This window comes from Xiphophorus maculatus, chromosome 11 (assembly GCF_002775205.1).
Source record: "Xiphophorus maculatus strain JP 163 A chromosome 11, X_maculatus-5.0-male, whole genome shotgun sequence".
Lineage (NCBI taxonomy): Eukaryota > Metazoa > Chordata > Actinopteri > Cyprinodontiformes > Poeciliidae > Xiphophorus > Xiphophorus maculatus.
Genome location: NC_036453.1, coordinates 20,918,723 through 20,938,540, shown reverse-complemented (window position 1 = coordinate 20,938,540; position 19,818 = coordinate 20,918,723). Strand labels below are relative to the sequence as shown.

At 37.5% G+C, this 19,818-nt stretch overlaps 1 protein-coding gene across 3 annotated transcripts; it reads right to left on the bottom strand.

Annotated features, from left to right (window-relative positions):
* Positions 1 to 1,523: 1,523 nt before the first annotated feature.
* cchcr1 (coiled-coil alpha-helical rod protein 1) lies at positions 1,524 to 16,941 on the bottom strand. 3 transcript variants are annotated; one of them, XM_023341752.1, is made up of 20 exons: positions 16,912 to 16,941; positions 16,155 to 16,204; positions 11,866 to 12,166; positions 11,614 to 11,775; positions 10,265 to 10,382; positions 9,839 to 10,021; positions 9,423 to 9,586; positions 9,204 to 9,318; positions 8,908 to 9,018; positions 7,157 to 7,300; positions 6,975 to 7,085; positions 6,642 to 6,748; positions 6,450 to 6,562; positions 6,283 to 6,355; positions 5,984 to 6,102; positions 5,691 to 5,879; positions 2,542 to 2,643; positions 2,233 to 2,378; positions 2,028 to 2,145; positions 1,524 to 1,928 (listed from the first exon to the last, which is right to left on the bottom strand). In XM_023341752.1, the coding sequence occupies exons 3-20, from the start codon at positions 12,057 to 12,059 to the stop codon at positions 1,795 to 1,797; spliced, it is 2,403 nt and encodes an 800-aa protein (XP_023197520.1). In that variant the 5' UTR covers positions 12,060 to 12,166; positions 16,155 to 16,204; positions 16,912 to 16,941; the 3' UTR covers positions 1,524 to 1,794. The 3 variants fall into 3 exon arrangements, with proteins under 3 accessions (XP_023197520.1, XP_023197518.1, XP_023197519.1); XM_023341750.1 differs by lacking the exons at positions 16,155 to 16,204; positions 16,912 to 16,941 and adding an exon at positions 13,648 to 13,971; XM_023341751.1 differs by lacking the exons at positions 16,155 to 16,204; positions 16,912 to 16,941 and adding an exon at positions 13,648 to 13,971 and having other exon boundaries at positions 11,866 to 12,103.
* Between the last annotated feature and the right edge of the window lie 2,877 nt (positions 16,942 to 19,818).

Below are 19,818 nucleotides of genomic sequence, written 5' to 3'. Positions count from 1 at the left end.
ATATTTAAAATCAAGTTTGTTTTAGCTTTATATAATGTTATAATGCTATTTCCTCATCTAAAATATACCAGGAGTGCTGCTTTGATTTTCTTTCTGGGATTCCCTTTTCTGCACTTTCAGCTCCTCCAGACTAGCGGCAGCAGCAATTAGCAAACACCTGGAGGAACTGAAAGCCTGTTGAGCTTATCATAGGAGCTACTTCTCTTAAGAACAGGTTGCTAATGGCTTAATGGACAAACATTGTGGCGATGACATGCTGAAGGCAGAATGTTGGAAAGAGCAGGAACTTCTTAAAGAGACAGAGACGCAATTTGAAGGCATCAAATTTCTTCATGTTTGATAAGTACAGCATTTTTAAAACTGAAGGTAACAGTTGATTAATTGTGCTGTAAAATCACACTGTGTGCCTTGAAAATACATAAAACCAGCCTTTTTAAAGGATGTGAAATACAAAGGCTCATCAGTTTCCCATTGTCTTTTCCTTTTTGTTTTTAATTCATAATCACATTTATAATTGAAGGTTTATTAGGGGGTGCCATGTCGGATCTAAGGTGAGCTGTAGCACCACCTAGAGCCGCCACTGATGAAGACCAAGGAACAATGCAAACAGGTCAGGGAGAAAGAAAAAGGCATTTAATGTGAGATTAGGTTTTAAAATGTCCCAGGCTTTAAACACGGAGCTACTAATCTACACTGACAGATCAGAAAAAGTGAACAACAATCAGAGAAACACCTAAAAGAACCATGATAACTGTAGAGCGGCTTCAGAGACCCACAAACCAGGAAGGCAAATCCTTTAACAAGACACTTAGACATGCAGACCTGTAAATAAGAAAGCCATAAGACGTCCAAAGTGCAGTTTGCCTCCAACCACGATGTAGGGGACACAGTAGACATGTGGAAGAAGGTGCCATTTAATTTATATGGAGTCTAGACTCTAGGTTTGATGGAACACAGCAAATACAGGGCAATAACGAAACACAATTTTTTCTGATGTATAAAAATAAGATGAAGACAAATCATTCCTTCCTGATTCAATTTAATAATTGCCTTATTTGCCATCCCATGTAATGGAATGACCGTATTGCCGATGCTATCTAGAAAAAGTTCTCCACCGTCCCCCAAAACCTTTTGGGAACTTCAGCCAGAGGTGGATGTTTTCTTCGGAAGAAAGGATTTTCTATTTCAACCCAACTTCTTAGACCAGACATGGAGAATTTACGTAGCTGTTGTCACATGTGGAACACAGCCAGCATTAACCTGAAATCCCTGCTTCTCCTTCAGCATAGCTATCAGGCTTCCATGTTTTATTCGGAAGACTTCTCTTTATAATAAATTACGGGAAAACATTCAGTGTTACTTACTTTTTCCAATTATTGATGTCTGTCTTATTGTACCACAGTGTGATGAGGCTTTTCACCTTTTGGTGCCCTTGCTCTGACAGTTACCTTCGACAGTAAGATCACTTAGATTATTTGGAAACTCTCAAAGAAAAAAACAACTCTATCGCAAACTATACTTTACATAGTTTTATTGAAAAAGGAACTACAAGAATTTAAATACATATATACGGTAGATTAAAAACCCAGTATGTTTTGACAGATTTATAATTTAGCAAAACACATTTATACTGTCCCAGCACACCTTGGCTGTTACATCCCTAAGCACAGGTTTTCTGATGTCTGGCTCGTCCACCTGCTCCATTAGGCTTTAAGAGGCATCAACACCACTTCCCACCTTTATGCACAAATGTAATGCGCCTTCTCCTTGGCTTCAGTGACTCATCTCCAGGTATTACTTGTGCAGACTGTCTGCTGATGGTTTCACACCGCCGTCACTCTGTCCGTCCTCCTCTGCAGAGTCCTCTGAGCTGTTTACCACGGCAGCGCTGAGCGTATGGAGCTCCTCCAAAACGCTCAGCAGTCGCTCTGTGAAGATACAGACAGGCTGCTGGTCAGACCGGAAGCACCTGTGTAAATGTCATAACTTTAAAAAAAAAAGGTACGGATTAGGACATTTATTAATACCTGTAGGTAGATGGGCTCCTGGGAGGTTTTCTTGATTGCGGTGAGGAAAAGAGTTTTGTCCAGCTGTTGTGTGACCGTGCCTATTGTCTCCTGTCGGCCATCTTTCAATAACCCTGAACTGGGACAAAGTTATTTTATATAGTGAAGCAAAAATAAAAACATTTCAAATGTTTTTTGGAAATTATTTTTTTTATTTGTTTCTTACAGAAGCTGAGTCGTTGCTCTGCTCCATCTCCTTCGGTTGTTTATTAAATGCTTCTAGCTTCGTCTTGTAAACATCCAAATGTCGGGTTTCTCTCGTCTCATCACGTCTCCTCGCTGCCTCTCTCTGAAACTCCCGCAAAGTCATAACTGCAACAGACAACACAGACATCTCATAAACCACGGGGACAAGCTGGGATATTGCGTCGCTACACACTATGCAAACAAATCCAGTCGTGTTATATCACAGCCTGCATTAAAAATATAACTTCCTTCTCCCACGTTGAGGATGTGTGTGGCCTGAGTACAATACCTGCTTTGGTGTGTTCTCTCCTGGCCACATTGACTTGCACCTCCATCTCTCTCAGTTTCTCTCCACATCGGTTTTCGACCTCGGACACTCTTTCCAGCAAGGCTGAATGAGAAGAAATAATAATAATTTTAAAAAAGCATAACCCGAACCACCACAACAAAGAGGTCAAAGAAAGGCACCACTGTTTCACGTATAAATCAAACTGTTGGTTGAAAGCATGTCTCCAGTTGACTCCCTGTGATTCCAGCCTTCCCCATCCCCTTAAAATCTGTTATTCATGTCAGCTTCCATGTTACGAGTGTAGCATGGAATCTCGGGTCTCTGCTCCAATCCTTTTCTTTTTTCAGAGCACAAACATCCATGTATTTAAAAGAAATCTAATGGGACAGAGCATCAAAAAGCAGTGCTTAACTGTGAAAAGAAAAACTTAAAATTGCAAAACATCTGAGAAGTGTGGGGTGCATTTGCATTCCACCCTCCTAATTCTGATACCCCAAATAAAATACAGTGCAACCAAATGCCAAATCTTACACCATTTTGTCAAATTGTCAAGCTTTATACCTGCAATATAAAATGCACTTAATGTGAATAATTAGGTTTTTAAAATTAGATTTAGCTTTTAGAGCTAAAAGGTTGTGAAAACATTTTCTTGAATGAAACATTCTATTCATAGAAAAAAAGGATTTAGTTTGTGGCCTAATGACAAAGAAATCACTTAAAATAAAAGCTTTCATTCATTAGTGTCGTTCTGTTGAGACATTCATTGCAGAATTTGTATAAAAATATAAAAATACACTGAAAACTTACTCAAACTGTCCCTTCTGTTCAAAGTTACTAAGAGCTTCTTAGGAAGCTGTTAGTACAGCCACGTTTCAGGCCTTTGACTTAAACTGACAAATTTGGCAGTGAGAGCATAAATCAGAGCAGCGAACCCATGATAACTGTTTTTACAACAGCCTCCTTATAAACGTGCAAAGAATGGATTAGTCAGTATTTTAATGGGTATTCTGTTTGAAAGGTGAGCTGTAATGGTGAGCTGAGACTGCCACCAATAAATGATTCAAACTCATTATAGCTCTGGCCCCACAATAATAAGTACTGGAAAGAGAAGCGCAGGAAAGATTATTTAAAGAACCCCTGTGGAAACTGAAGAGGGCCTCAGAGAACCAGGAATGTAAGTGATTACTAAAGCAAAACGCACCTAAAGCAGTGCCAACTTTAGTCTCTGGGCCACTTGCTTGCAATATAAAAAGTGTAACACAGTGAGAGAACATTCATCCTACATTTGGATTTGGTTGTTTTGTGACAGAGGGAGAGTCAAAACGGTGTGTCAGTGTGTCGTACGTAGAGATGTTTGTGGTGACGTTTAGCCGGAGCTCAAGGAGAAATCATGCTGTAGCAGCTAACAAGCAGCCCACAGCTATGTGAATGGAGAATGACCGACTCTTTATAAGTTGGTACGACTCAGGAACCCAATATAACTGCACCAGAGTTCCAGAAAATAATCTGATGCTACCCAATTAACAATCAAACATAATTACTGTTTCATTTAGACGGATCACAGCTGGAAAAAAACTGGGTTCCAGTGGGTTTATTTCATTTCAATATTCCAGGTTGACTGACCCAAATTTCACTCGGTTTTCTGTCATTCTGAACTCTCAAGCAGAAACGTTTTTATTGTGTTTATGTTAAAAAGAATCAGTCATAATGATGTTCTTAAGTGTAGTGTTTTGTTGGGTAGGTTTGGCAACAACCTCATTAGACTGCTGTTTAAGGCAGTGTGGGTCATCGCATGTTTGCCTGCCAAACGGTCATCCAGCCATGCCTGCACATCTGCGTCTCATCCACCAGAGTCCTACTTATTCAGAAACAAGCTTCTGATGCAACCTTCTGAAGTACAAAATAAACCAGCAAGAAACTAAACATTTAAATGATGGTATGATCATGTAGCTTCAGTACATTTATGGCCAATTAATGATAATTAGATTTTTGTTCATATTTGGATAATTTAGCAATAAAAAACTTTTTTTTTCTCAGAATCAAGTAAGAAACAGGACAGAGATGTTGGGACAGTGATAGTTAGATTTTTGCTTAAAAAGCCTAAATTGCAATAATATATTATACGTAGCATTTATTTATCATCCTATAAATGACTTAAAATGTTGCTCTTGAGCAACTGCATGAAACAGGAAGAGGGTAGTTTTTACAAAGATACTAATAGTGTTTTCATCACTATATTTTTTTCTTGATAATAAAACAGTTTAAGAAACAAAACTGTAATAATAACAGCATACATAATTGATAGGTTATATGTATAAATTATGACTTGTTAGATTTTATTAGGTTAATCAGGAATATTAAATTCATTAATAATTTATATAAATTATATATGTATAATTCTCATATATATATATGTCATATACTGTATATATATATATATATATATATATATATATATATATATATATATATATATATATATATATGTCATATACTGTATATATATATATATATATATATATATATATATATATATATATATATATATATATATATATATATATATATATATATATATGAAACTTATATAAACTATAAACTATATATATATGTATATTCCAGCAGAATATATATTTTGCTGGAAGCATACTACAGACCCTACGAAATCCTTTTAATGCAAGTTTTGGCCAATGAAAACAAAAAACACGACGAACAAAACAAATGTACTCTTTTTATGCATCCATAAACAAAACAAATTTGCATGCATTTTATCAAGAGTATGTTTACTGGTGGATAATTTTATCAAGTGTATGTTTACAGTTGGATATTTATTTTTGCTTAGGGGACTGGTTCTTATTTTTCAAATCATTGCAGCTGTTTTACAAGAAGCTGCTACTCTAAGCTGCTTCTTAACGAAGAAAATAGTTACTTTTCTTTGATTCTGAAATCAAAGAAGATGAACTATTCCTAACTTCCTGAATCCAATGTGCTATTAAGATTGTAACAAACCCTCAAATTGTTTCACTGCAGCTCCTGGTTACCTGGGTCTACATGTGTGACCCCAAGTGTGAAGTACAACCAGAGGAGGAAAAATAAGGGAGAGAAAAAAAAAAGGGCAGTGAAGGATCCTAAAATAGCCGCTGCCTCACCATGCTCGCTTTGCTCTTGCTGGCGAAGCAGTTCACAGCGGAGTCTCTCCAGACTGGCGTTGCTCTCCTCCAGCTGGGCTTGGATCTCCTGCAAGCTTTGCTCAGCCTGCTCCTTAGCAGCCACAGCCAGCCTGACCTCCATGCAGCTGTGTTCCCGGTCCTGCTGCTGTTGCCTCACTTTACTCTCATCTGTGAAGGACATAAAAAAATAAATATTTTAAAAAATCACATTCATCAGCTAAAACATGGATTCACAGTAAATTATAAATTACATTTTATCAAAAGGGTCTCACATTGTTCTTTTAGGTCGGCCAGGGCTTTCTCAATGAGCTCTGGGGTTCTTCTGAGCTCTTGAGCGAGTTTGTCTCTCTCTTCGCACACCGATCTGTGCTCGATCTTTAAGTTTCTGATGCTGCCAGGCAACAAGAACCAAGATGGACGAAAAAGGGGGTAGAGACTTTAGGCTAAAAGACCCATTAAGAGAAAGTGACTTTCTGTATGCATTGCTTTGTAAAAAAAACAAAAAAACAATGTCTCACAATTCTTTACAACCATGAAATTCAAGAAAAAAAACTACAATTTAAAATTCTACCTGTCGTTATCCTGTTCCAAATATTTGGAAGCTTGCTCTACTTTCTTCAGAGCTGTCCTCCTCATGACCAAACCTGCAAAGTAAAAAAGTGTGATGAACTTTCTCTTCCACATAAACACTACCCACATTAAGCTAATAACAATCAACAACCTCCAGCGCCTCACTACCTTGGATTATCTCCACTCTCCTATTAGCAAAACAAAGTCTCTGTCCACAGCTGCTCAGTCTTGCTTTAGCTGCTTCCACTTCTGCCAGCTTGATTTCAAATTGCTGTTTGAACCTGTAATTCAGGAATTAACTACATTTAAAAAATTATGTTTCATAAAAACACTTGAGAAATCCTGATGATGTCATTGTACCCTTGAAGAGCCTCGGTGAGCGTTTTACTGTCAGCCTCTACCGTCAGGTTCTGTGACATCAGTTCTGTGTTTTCTTTGTGAGCCTTAGCCAGGTTCTGTTTTAATGTCTAGAATGAAAAAAAAAACCCACATCTGTAACAGGATATGCAGGAAAAAATCTGTTAAGGTCACTTTTTTCAGATCTCTTCCATTCTTACAAAGTTTTTGAGCAGTCGCATCGCGTATTACGATGCTGACTGCGCTTGTGATGAACGCACCTTTTCCCGTTTCCTAACTAGACCCAAATATGTGGTGTGTCATCAGGTTTCACACATCGGCTGCTCTGGTTCTCACCTCATTTTCCACTCTCTCCAAGTCCAGCTCAGCTATTCTATCATGCAGACTGTGCTGAAGCACGCTCGCTCGGTGCTGCTCCTGCTGGAGCTGCAGCTCCGTGGATCTCACCTGAAACGAGCGATAACTCCCGTTATCCCCCATTCAAACATTCTGGATTAGACAGATAAAGTTTTACATACTTCTGAGAGAAGTTTGTCCTTCTCTCTTCGTATCTCGATGTCTTTTGAGCGAAGCTGGACGCACAGCTTGAATACTTTCTCCCTCCACAGGTGAAGCACCTGAAGGCCCCCACGTCCACTCTTCATCAGAGGATCTTCTGAGGTCTGCAAGAAACTCAAACATCAATAACTATAGCCAAAGCTCAACATAATTACAATAATTTCAGAGTGTTATTTTATGGTAGAAGGTGGAAGTGTGTTTTAACGACTGACTTCTCCACAGATTTATGTACCATCTGTAAAGATATTTATAGTGCTGTATAAGTAACCTTAACATTTGATTTAACTGTTTCCCTATGACTACAGAGCTGTAGTTCCTTGAACTTCCACCTGTTCAAAGCAAAACTTTGGTCTTTTATGGCTGTAAATTGGTTAAATTGTCACTATGTCCTGACAGTATAATATGAGACAGATAATCTGTGAAAAAAAAATCAAGCTCCTCTGCCTCGTCTCTGTGGGCCAGCAGCCATCTTCAGCAATAAACTGCTTGTTCAGAAACAACCAATCAGAGCCCGGAAGAGGGTCTTAGAACTGTTAATCATCCTCATGTACGCATGACTCAAACCCTCCCCCTGGCTCTCTGCCTGCCATGAAAGCTAAGTAGCATAGCACGGCCACTGATAATGGCGGATAAATGGTTTTCCTGGAACCCTGATGTTTGAATCCATCTACTGACAAGTGTTTCCAGGAATTTAATTTTATTGTCAGTGCTTTATTATGCAACAGCGCATCACTGAAGAGCAACTTCCTCTTTAAAAGATGAAAATTTCTTTACACTTAAGATTTTAAGGCATTAAGATATTTTCAAAGCAATGTTTAACTTAACTACCTGTAATGATGGCATTCAAAACTTAAAATGTTGAAGACGACATATATATATATATATATATATATATATATATATATATATATATATATATACGTAATTTTTACAGCGCAATTCAAGCCAGCTGAGAGAATTGGGGTTTTGTGTTTTTGTCTGACATTGTTCCTGTCCTCACTTAAACTCTCTGTGACCTCAAATGGAAAAATTTGCAAGTTGATGATTTATTTAGCCTCCCTCCACATTTAGTGGCCCCCCTGAGAAATTTGTGTGAAAAGCTCTGGAATTGAATACATCTTTTATATCACTAGTTTAACCTCACCAAGAAATTTTAGAAAAGTCCAACTTTTAATTTGAGCATTTTTTTTAGCAGGTAAAAATCTAAAAAAAATAAAATAAACAAATAAGAAGAAAAGATTTATTATAATTGTTTGTTGTTGGTTTTGTTTTGTTTGTTTTATTACAAAAACATTGCTAACATAATACTACAAGGTGGAAGAATACAGAGAAAGGGCTTTTAAACAGTTCCTCTTTGCACATTCTCTCTAGATTATCCAGAGTCCTGAATCTTTTTTGAAGCTTGAAGGGGAGATTTAGAAGAACAACTATTTGTGGCACTTGTAATATGATGTATTGTAAACCAAATCAGCTTACTCAAATTAAATGTCAGGGGGAGATTTTGCTGTTGCAAAAAATACACATTTATCTTTAACCTTTTTACCTGGGGTGCCAAAACATTTTCCTTCACACCTGGATGTGATAGTAAGATTTTCTTTGAAAACATTACAAATGGCTACTGACATGCAGCAAATGCTGCTCAAAGTGTTCAGTTAAAAGGCTTTTTACCTGCATTGCTGGGCAGAGGGGGGAAAAAAAACGAAACACTCACACTTTTCACTATCTCCTCTTCTTGGAGGGCAAGAATCTCATTCACAGAGTTAAGCCTGACTGTCAGAAGCTCTGTGGTCGTCTCAAGAGCCGCTTTCTCTTTGCTCAGCCTCTGCAAAATAGACAAGATTAGAACAGAAAAGCTGTGGATTATTGTGATACGAGTGTTGCTACATAAATTAGGTTTTCACTTGCTTAGTTACTGCTTCTTTTAATAATGTGAGAAGAGAAAATAAAAGTGTCACGCTGCAACATCGCGGAGGTTCATTCGATCAGTATACTTTAGATTCTCTTCACCTCAACAGCTTCATTTAATCGCTTTCTCTCTCCTTCCTCGGGGGCGAGCTGGCCGATGTAATTTCTGAGGCTGTGCAGTGTTGCAGATTGTGTCTCAAAGGCTTGTCCCATTTGGCTGAAATATATGCAACATTATCAGACAAAGAGGAAAACAAGGGAATCTCGCTACAAAGTGCTTTAGATGCTTTGCTCCATTTTGCTTTAAATTAATTGTGGGACCTTAAATGTTCTCTCAGCCCGTCTCTCTCTGTAGATACCTCCATCAGAGCATTTTTCAACTGCAGCACTTCAGCGGTCAGTGACTGAAGTCTGTCCTGCAGGTCATTGTTTGCTTTTCTGGCTGCACCCAGCTCTGCACAATGGGATACATTCAACTGCTGAAGCTGAGCGAAAGAGAGGAGAGAGGCAAACAAGGAGAATCCTAGAGCACCAACAAATAATGATGCAATAGCTTAAGGTGAAGGTTTCACTCCACTTGCTTCACCGTTTCAGCTCAGCTGAGTTGATGCCACCTAATGAGCATTTGCTAGTCATATAGCATTTGCCTAAAAGGAAGATCATTACAATTTGGATATAAAAAGTTTAGGATTATGACTGTTTATATTTCCTAAACAAAAAAAAGATTAATGTCATACCTCCAGTTCATGTTTCTTCTTAAATTTTTCACTTTGCTCCATCAGTCTGAGACCGTGCTGTTTGGCCTCCTCTTCAGCCAGCAACCGGCTCATTTCGGCCTTAAGAGCGAGCTCCCTGGATAACTCCTCGTTCCTCTCTGCATCTCTCCTTAGCTCACTGGACTCTATTTGCAGTTTTTCAACCTGCAAAAGAGATTTCAGCTCAAACAACAGAGCAAAACAACAAAAACACCCTTAATTTCTGAGTCTTATCATGTTAAAACCTGCTAAATTAAAGGTCACCGTAGGCTATTAGTAAGAGTGAAAGCTGTATTAAAAGCGCAAAGTGTCTTGCAAAGATGAGTGTTACAAGATGAGCGTAACTCCCAGGTGGCTGTTGTCTGCTGGAGTGTCGAAATGAAATGTTTTGTCAGTCAACATCATTACCTGTAAGCTCATTTCCTCCTTCTGCTTACTGCTGAGACTGAGCTCCTCTCTGAGTCGGTCGAGTTCAATCTTAGCCTTTGACAGTTCTCCATGCATCATTTCCATCTCCTGCCTCTGTCTGCTCCCACATTAGGTTGATTGAAAAGAAAATATATATTTACGGCTCATAGTTGATAAATGTGCAAGTTCAAAAGTGTCACAATCCAACAAAAAAAGATTAATTACAATCATTCTTACAGTTAATAATTAAAATAACATTTTGAATAAATAAACATGTCAATATTTAATTAAATATGTAATTAAAATGAGAAATAAATAACATTTTTAATGTAACTGTAACTCTATGTAAAAGTATAGACACTGGCTGGTCAAAAGTATTCACAATGACTGATCATTTTATTAAAGCGGCTGTATAATGTATTTTCCTGACACATAATGCCATTTTATAGCACAATCAAGTAACTGTTAAATTCAGTTTTTAAAAAAAGCAATATATATATAAAATACGACTTTTAAAAAATTTGACTTTGAAATTTGAGGTGTTGAAATTGGGGTTGTCTCTTTAAGAAACTCCTACTTTTTCTGAAACTCCGCCTTGAGGAAGTCATCACAACAGCTCTCCTCTGTTATCAACCCTTTAAAAATTTTTTTACCAGCATTTCACTGAGAAGTAGGTTGTCTAATTAGCTCAGCAGATGTGCAGTTCCAGCAGGTGTTTGCTAATTGCTGCTGGCTAGTCTGAAGGAGCTGAATGGGGGGAGTCGCAGAGGAGGACCGCATTGTGAGGCGGAACCTCGGGAGCTTGGAAATTGAGGCTCTGAGGAGGAGCTGCATCTCTAAGGCGGCACTAGATCCACCATGGCGTTTTGCACAGCACCATGGTGCTTTGTGAATGGCTGAACAGCTAATTTGTACAACTTAGTTTTTTACTGGGATGTAGCACACAACAAACCTACTTTAACTACTACAGAGGAGCTAATTGGCTAAACGGCATAGCAACCTCACTTTTGACCAATCATCTTGACTGGAACAGTTTTAGCCCCGCCCACTGACTTTAAATTCAGAGGACTGGCAGATTAAATGAACTTGTTCATGTGCTGCATGAAATATTTAATTTACTAGGGATACTACTTGCGTGCTATTTGCAACTAAAATAAACATTTAAATTAATATAAACTTGACACACTATTTTGCAATTGCTTTTTACTTACAAACAATTTATGACACATAAGAATCTATTGCTTTATTTATTAATCGAATTGTGGCACTTTTGACTCTCCCTAAAGTCGAACAAATATAAAACTAAACTACGACAACATTTAATTGCACAACATGAACTGTTCGGATACCTGCTCAAAGTGACGTCCTTGTCTCTCAGTTCTTCCCTGTACCTCTCTGATGTTTCCTTTAGGGCCTCCACTTGACCCTTTGACCTCTCAGCTTCGGTCTTGAGCTTCTCTGCCTCCCGTAGCCACTCTGAATCCCATCGAGACCACTGTTCACTCCACTCTCTAGAAATGCATTAGAAGAGAGTATAACATCCAACCCACCTGTGCTTATTTTATGACTGAGAATATTTCAAAGAAACACAATGGAAATACCTAGTTCCAACATCTGACAGGGGATCTGCAGACATCCTTCCTAGTCTGCTGTTTCCTTGTAGCATCATGATTCTCTGATTTTCCTTCTTCATCTCAAAAATTTCCTGCTGGTTCGGTGTGATGGCGAGCCATGGTTTGACAATGCTGGGAGCCCCTGGTGGTGTTCTTGTTATTGCTTGGTTCACCCAGCGCATGTGTGGAGGATGTGGTTGGGATGTTGATCCTGAGGCTGTCTGTGCTTCAGTAGATGGGACAGTTGATGCAAAATGTGACGGAGGCACAAGATCCTCCTGAATATTCCCTAAATTAAGTTACACAAAGTTTAGGTAGACATGCATCAATGAGCAGTGCAAACCATCACTAAGTGTTCCTTGTCTTTCAAAGCAAAACCTGATCAAATCCACTGCTGTTCAATATGCTCTCTCATATTCTCACATTAACCAGAATATACTAGCAGGGTTTTCAAAGAGTACACAGGACAAAAAGCTGCTAATTTTGCATTGTGTGGATTTCAGTAGATGGAATCCTAAGGGGCATCAACATAGTGGATTGAAGCTGTACGAAACATTGGACTTCTAAAACAATCTTAGTAGAATAATTTAACCAAACAAAGTGTTTTTATAGCAGCTTGACTTGAAATGATTACTGAAAATTTCTAGACAATAAAATCTGCCAATTCCAGTCTGAACTTGTTCTCTTCACAAACTGCTCTACTGTAAAAGGTTTCTGTAAAAAGTGTAATTTAAAACCACTGAGATGGACCCATATAAATTGTAAAAATTTACTGAATAAGTTTATTTTATTTATTTTTAGCTTACTTTAAAAATTAAATATGATAACTCTAACTTTGTCAACTCAAATGTGTGCTTTTATGTGTGGCTTCAATTATTTTAGACCCAGGATTCGTAACTTTGACACTAACAATATATGGTAGGTTCAAAAAACTGTAGAATCAGTATGGAAATTTCCGTTTTCCATTCAAACCTTGTTACATACTTGAATGGAAACTTTCCTACGACTAAGCAAGTGATATGAAATAACATAGGAACATTTCGATTTTAACTGCCTAACTTTACAGTAAGCCAGTTTCAGAAGCAGATTAACTGACAGTGTTATTGTGATGCTTCATGGGGCTTGTAGTTTTGTCACAGAGTAAAACAAGGCACATTTTTATGACTAAGCTTAAATGATTAAACAGCCAAGAAAATAATAGATCGACAGCTAGATCAACAGATATACAGAAGCAATGATTGAGCAAATGTACAAAATTAAGACTAACACAAATACTATTCAAGACATCGTATTGAAAAAGCTGGCCATCATAGTAATAAATTGAGATTTTTAAATTTAAAACCTTCAAAGCTGTTATATTTTCTAAAATCCAAACACCGTTCATACACTTGGTTCAAACAGCAGCAGTAGTTCAGAGTACAAATAAACATCTTTGAAGGACGAATGTGAGTGAAAGCATGCAAATATAAAATGTTATATTAAAAAAATATTCTTTTTAAATAACTGAGCAATTATTGACTTATCATTTACGTGATGTCACTAGAAGCATGTTTGCATTGAAGCACTTTAAAGGCTGGGGTGGGTTTTATCGAGACTAAAAAATTTATGAACAAAACGATACAAAATCTGACTGTGACATGATGTTTTTAAGAGATGCATATTAAAAACAGGCATGCAGGGTAGATAGGACCCTTCTCTTGGGAGTTAGTAGGAAAAGCTAAACCGAGATTAATCTAATAGGAAGTTGAAATAAAGTTAAACGGAACATACTTGGTGTAGTGAAGTCAGTTGGCACTATAAGCCTCTCCTTTCCGAAAATGTGCTTTTCCATGTGCAACAAGAGACTGAAAATCCTACAGAAAAAGAGACAGTTGGAGTTGTTCGGGCGAATGTTGCTGTTTTACTCTCCGTCGTGTTACATCAGTCCTCGTTGCCGTAGTAACGACTTATAGCATACTAGAGGTGACCGTTAGCATTATATTTTAACTGTAGCTTTACTTTACGCTCAAAACACACTTGACATGAGGACGTTTGTTTAGCAGCATGTCTTAATATTTGAACAAACAACGTTCAAATGCTTCTTCAGCAACAAGCGCAGTGCATCACGGGAAAGTGGAAGGAAGTTACCCAGAAGTAACTTCGGGTGTTCCTTTTCCCTAAGTACGGTCTCGCAGGTTTTAGCCTCTCAGTAGCTGAAGCGCTTGACTGTCATAGTTCTCACAGGTACTGGTAGCGCAGTTTGGACTTTGCGTATTTATTTGGCGCTTGGTAAGCATAAAAGTTTATATAGAGCTGAGCAACACCAGGACCAGGAAAGATTAGCTATTCAAACACATTGGTGCATTAGCACATGCTTTTAAAGGAAAGGCGGAAAAAACGTCAAGAATGCAATAAAAGTCCTTTTTATTATTATTTGTAACTTTTAAATTTGTATTCATTCATAATGCAATTCAAATCAATTAAAATATTTTATATAATACAATCGAAATGTTGGGCAATTTTGAAGTAATTCCAATTCAAAAATAACCAAAACCATAAAAAAGAATTCCGATGCATTTTCTTTAAAAACCCACTGTGAATGCTGTAAGCTGAATGTATTTGGTGAAAATCGCTGAATAATTTGAAGTAAATTGCAGAAATGTAATAAAATGTAAGAATTGGACAAAATGCAAATAGAAAAACTGTTGAAGAGGAGCGAAAATTTTCAGCAGAACACTGCTGTCAAATCTATACTCACAGGAGAAAATAAGATAAAATTAGGTAAAAAGCTAACGCTGGCTGAAATACTAATGATAGCATGTAGGCTATCTCTAGCAAGTTGACCTACAGTAAACTACATGTGGTGTGAAAAAAAACTATGTAAAATCTAAAATTAGCTAAAATGGTAAAACTAGCTAAAATACTGATGATAGTATCTAGGCTACACTAGCATGTTGACCTACTGTGACGTATTTAATGCCATGTGAACAAACCCATGTAAAAGCTGAAATTAGCTGATTGCTAACACTAGCTAAAAAAACTAAAGATAGCATCTAAGCTAGCAGTAGCATGTTTTGATCTGGCACATGCCAATTAAGTGACTTTTATGACGTAATCGTTAGCACTCTGGTCTTTGAATCTCGTGATCAGAATTCAAGTCTCAATAGGATTTTCAGGCATTGCTCCTAAATGTTTACACAAAGTAACATTTTTTATACAGTAGCTGTTCTTAGTCTTAATTTATGGACTCTAGATATCAGACAGCAAGAGAGTTTTGACACTTTGTTCATCTACAAGTTACTGTGCTCTGTGAGAGAATCAAACGCCTTATAGCATGCTCTGTTAGATTAATATTTGACATTGTCTACAGCCCATTAAAAAATTAGCCTTTGACAAATTTTGGACCCTCTTCCAGGAACTATCTAATTGTCATTAAATAGGTGATGTCTAGTCTTAAATTTCCTTTGGGTTGTAAGCAATTTACAATTTATGTAGAAACATTTTTCATTTAAGCCACATGGTTCTCTGGCAACAGTCTTCAAGAAATGCCGACTTCTTTGGATCGTATTATTGCTCCTTTTGTGGGAATGTTCCGACAACCAAACCATTTCTGCCGTACAGACACAAAGCAGGAAGGGATAGCAAAGAGCAATCTTTGTTGTAGGGTTTAACATTTGAATGCAAAAACTTATAAAGCTGTTTTCTGCTTTTAATAAGTTTTAGGATTCAATTTTGAGTCCTAACAGCACTCAAAAGTCCTAACAGCACTATTGAGCTCTGAGTTTATTTACATATTTGGTATCTATACCCATTGACTGTTTTTATGCCTTAAATTGTAAATACATCTCCCTCTGTCTAAAAGATCAAAATCTACACTTCAGATGAACAGGAAATACGTGTATCTTGTGCTTTATATTTTCCTCAGGCAAGAACAGCAACCATTTCTATCTGCACTTACTAACAGTATATCCTGTTCCCCACCGCTGCCATGACCCACTTTCCCCCTGGGGGTTCATTAAAGTTTAATCAAATCTAATCTATTTATGCTTTATTCAAGGGACAAAGAGACATTTTACTTCAACTCATTTACATAGCTGATCACATATAGATACAAGAGAGAGCGAAAGAGCAGATGCAACTAATGAATAATTACCTTTAATAAAAACAAAGTATTGGGAACCATAAAGAGAGATTAGGGGTGGCATAAAGGCTGTGTATCTTATATGATTTAGTAATGAAGTACAGCACAAGAGGTGCTTACTGAACACAGTAGGAGTGCTGGAAATGTTAATATGCACCTTTGAACTAAAGCTGTATCCCTCTGGCACAGGGCTCTCTGCAGAAGGTCCTGAAGTACAAAGCAGAGGAATAAAAGAATTAGAATGAGCCATCAGGAACAGAACGAATAAGATCTCTCACTCATCAAAATCAGGCCTTCTGCTGAGGACAAACCATAGCTGATTGGAGCATCCTGATAAAGCCAAACATCAGATAGTGAACTGTCAACCAAAATATTCACTTCTATAGATCTGAAATCAGAATATTTCATCAGACAGCTGATTGTGATTTACATCATGTCACCATGAGTCTCTTTCATTTTTATGACAGGTTTTGAGAAAGCAGTGTTTACAGTTCTTTTTTAAAATTCTGTTTTAACTGTCAGCTCTATTTATTAGTCTATCAATTATTGTACAATGCCAAAATAAACACAATATAAATATGTTCTTACATAAAATGTTCCACAAGTCATGCCATACGTGACTGCATAGGAAAAATCCCAAATAAAAACTATTAATAAAGAAATCAATGCTCAAAAATGTGGTGTATATAGGCTAAAAAAAGGTTTCTTGATTGAAAAATCACATCTTCCTTTAACTGTACCAAATCAGTGATAAAACTATAAATTAGTATTGGAACACAGCTTTAATAGATACATGTCTTTATTCATATAACAAAAATCCTACGTCCTCAATTCAGCTTACATATTTTCTCTCATTTCTATGTTTCAAAAGAAAAAGGCTGCCAGGAAAACTTGTTATTCCAATGGAGTCCCACCTTTACTGTGTTCTCTGTGTGGAACCTGGAGACATCCTAAGCAGATCTCCTAACACCAGGAGGTTGTTTCCAGTTTGATGGAAGAAGTCCTCAAGTTCCAAATGTGAGTAAAGAAACATCACATTTGCAGAAATGCAAATGTTTTCATGGCACAGTGAGACGGCACAGTAGTTCCCCTTTGTGTCGCAAAAAGGGGAACTACATTTTATGAGTGCAACAGAAAAATTTTAAATAGTGGAAAGGAAAATGGTTTATGAAATTAAAAATAGAAATCTAAATAGTGCACATGCGTAATCTGACAGACACTTTCTCAATACTTGTAGAATCACCTGTTTTGATTTATGCATATAAGCTTTGCACATATTCAAATCAACTTTTGGTCAATTTGTCTTTGCCTTACAGCTCAAGCTCTATCTTTGAACCCCCATTTTCAAGTCAGATAATTGATCGTATTTAGGAATATAACCATTATTTAATCTATTACGTGAAAACATTTCAATCTAAACTATTCCATCGTAGCTCTAAACGCTTTTAACCTCAACAACATTGTCTTAAGTCTTGTGCAACCACCAAAAGATTTTTCTTCAAAGGTTGTCCTGCCTTTAACTCCATCCATCTTATCCTGGTTAAATGTCCTTGCTGAATCCGTCCAATGTCCCTGACGCCCAACTCGTCACTTCACCCCTTCACCACAGCATGCTCCCAACGCTGGTTTTGATTTATTGTGATTGTACGATTAACTCTATTTGATGACGCTTAATCAGCCTGTTATTGCTGAGAGAAGCAATAATAATGCTTCTCTCAGCTCCTAGATGAAAGCCTTTCCCCAACAAGAACAACATAAAAGTCTATTTTGTGCTGTTTAGCAATAAAATTGAACTAATTAATGCAACTGGAGGTAGCCAAAATCCCTGTAAGTTATTCTTTTTTTAAGAGCCATATATTTGTTTGTGGGGCTTTCATTTCAGTGCTCTACAATCCCAGCTATAAAGTATATTGCCAAAAAATAAATCAACTGCAGGGGATTTTCAAAAACGTTCTATCAAAATAAATAAAAAATATATATTGCGATAAACTTTTACTTTTTTTTTTTTTCCAACCTTACCATCTTCACTTTCTAGATGCCTCAAATGCATTTCTGCTGGCAAGAATAAAGATGGGGCATCTTGTGGATCTCTCTTAACAATGGCTATCTTCTTGAAAGCCATATTTTTTTAGTTGCGTGACTAATAGTTTTCATCTTCACCGACCTGAGCTGTGGATCTGTGCAGGTCCTCCCGAGTTACAATGGGAACCTTGGCAAGGTCAGTCAGTTTAAGTGAACAGCTGTATCTTTGTAGATTTACAGTTTATTACTCTTTAACCTTTTATTGGAAATGAGTCTCTGACCCATCTGTTGTATTCCATGGTTTTTATCAGCTGGATTTATACTGAAACTATGTCACACATATGGGCTTTATTTGTCTCAAGCAATGCAACAAAACTACATAGATATTTCCAGTTGTGACGTGACAAAACTTTAGCAAGCTCACAAAGTCTTAATAGTTTCACAGAGTGTCATGTTCCGTGTTTTTCCTGTGTATTTATTTCGAGTTTCTGTGTCTCTGAGTTTCCATGTTGTCCTGTCTTCCCCTTGATTGTCCCCAGGTGTTTCTCGTCCCCGTAATTACCTCCTGTGTATTTAATGTCGCCTGTGTTGTTGTTGGGTCCTCGTCTCGTTTGGCGTCTTGTCTGGGGTTGTGCTCAGTCCATTCATGTCTCCTTGTCGCTACCTGTGAAGAGCCCTGGTTTCCGCTCTGCAGTGCTGCCTTGGTTGTTGGACTACAATTTTGGATCGTTTCTGTCATTAAATATTCTTTATTTCACTTACCTGGATCTCCTGGCGTCTGCCTCACCACCTACACCGCACCGTTCGTGACACAGAGAAGTCTCAAATGCTTGTGAAAACATCGCAACAGTCGTCATGGTTTGATCAGTCTCTGTCATTTTGACACTTTAAAAGAGTGTTTAAATTATTAACTGCTACTGTGGAGCTTATTGCGTTTCATTAGGAAAGAAAACTTCAAAACAAAGCACACTGGCTGTGTTAGCCAACCCTTTGGTCACGGAAGCTGCTTTTCTTTATCCCCAATCAAGCTGATTCAGCCTACACTTAGGGTTTGTGTGCAGAAAGTGTCAATGACTGCAAATATGTGGACCGGAAAGTGTGTCTTTAATTAAAATGTCTCGGTATGCAAATTAACTTGGACCCTTTATATGTGACAGGGGTGCTAATAAGCACCGTGCATACATTAAAAAAAGGAACAATATGATACCTCAGGGAACATGCGCCTAACTTTCTTACAATCAGCCTCATGCATTAATCAATATACTTCAGCCATAGCAGAAATGCTATAGAAACCCATCTTTCAAACGGTGCATCAGCTTCTGAGCGTGTATGAAAAAAAACTAAACAAAAACCCCAGTTTAGTTTGTGTTAAAAGCTTTTGTACGGTAACTGAGCTTGAAAAAAATGTTGGCCTGCATTTCTCCCAAGAAGTGTGAAAATCTCTCTTCACTTATGGATCACATCTATGGCCACGGGGCATTATTAAAAAAAGAAAAGTATCTGGGGGAATGTCTGCTCTGTCAGCAACTGTGTCTGGCCCACACAGACTACTTACTGTAGGTTAGTGAGTAGTTGCCGTGGATTTTTGATAGCATTTTCTATGTTTATACTGGGAGAAGAGCAGAGGTTTGAACCAAGTAGAGCGTTCTATTCTGGGCACAGTGCAAGAAGCAAAAATCACTTTACTTTCCTCACCTTTACACCTTCTTTTAAAACCCTTACACTGTCATGACAAGGCTAAATTAATACCTGAATATCCTACTGTGTAGATAAAAATAACCTATAATATGTGCCTAATA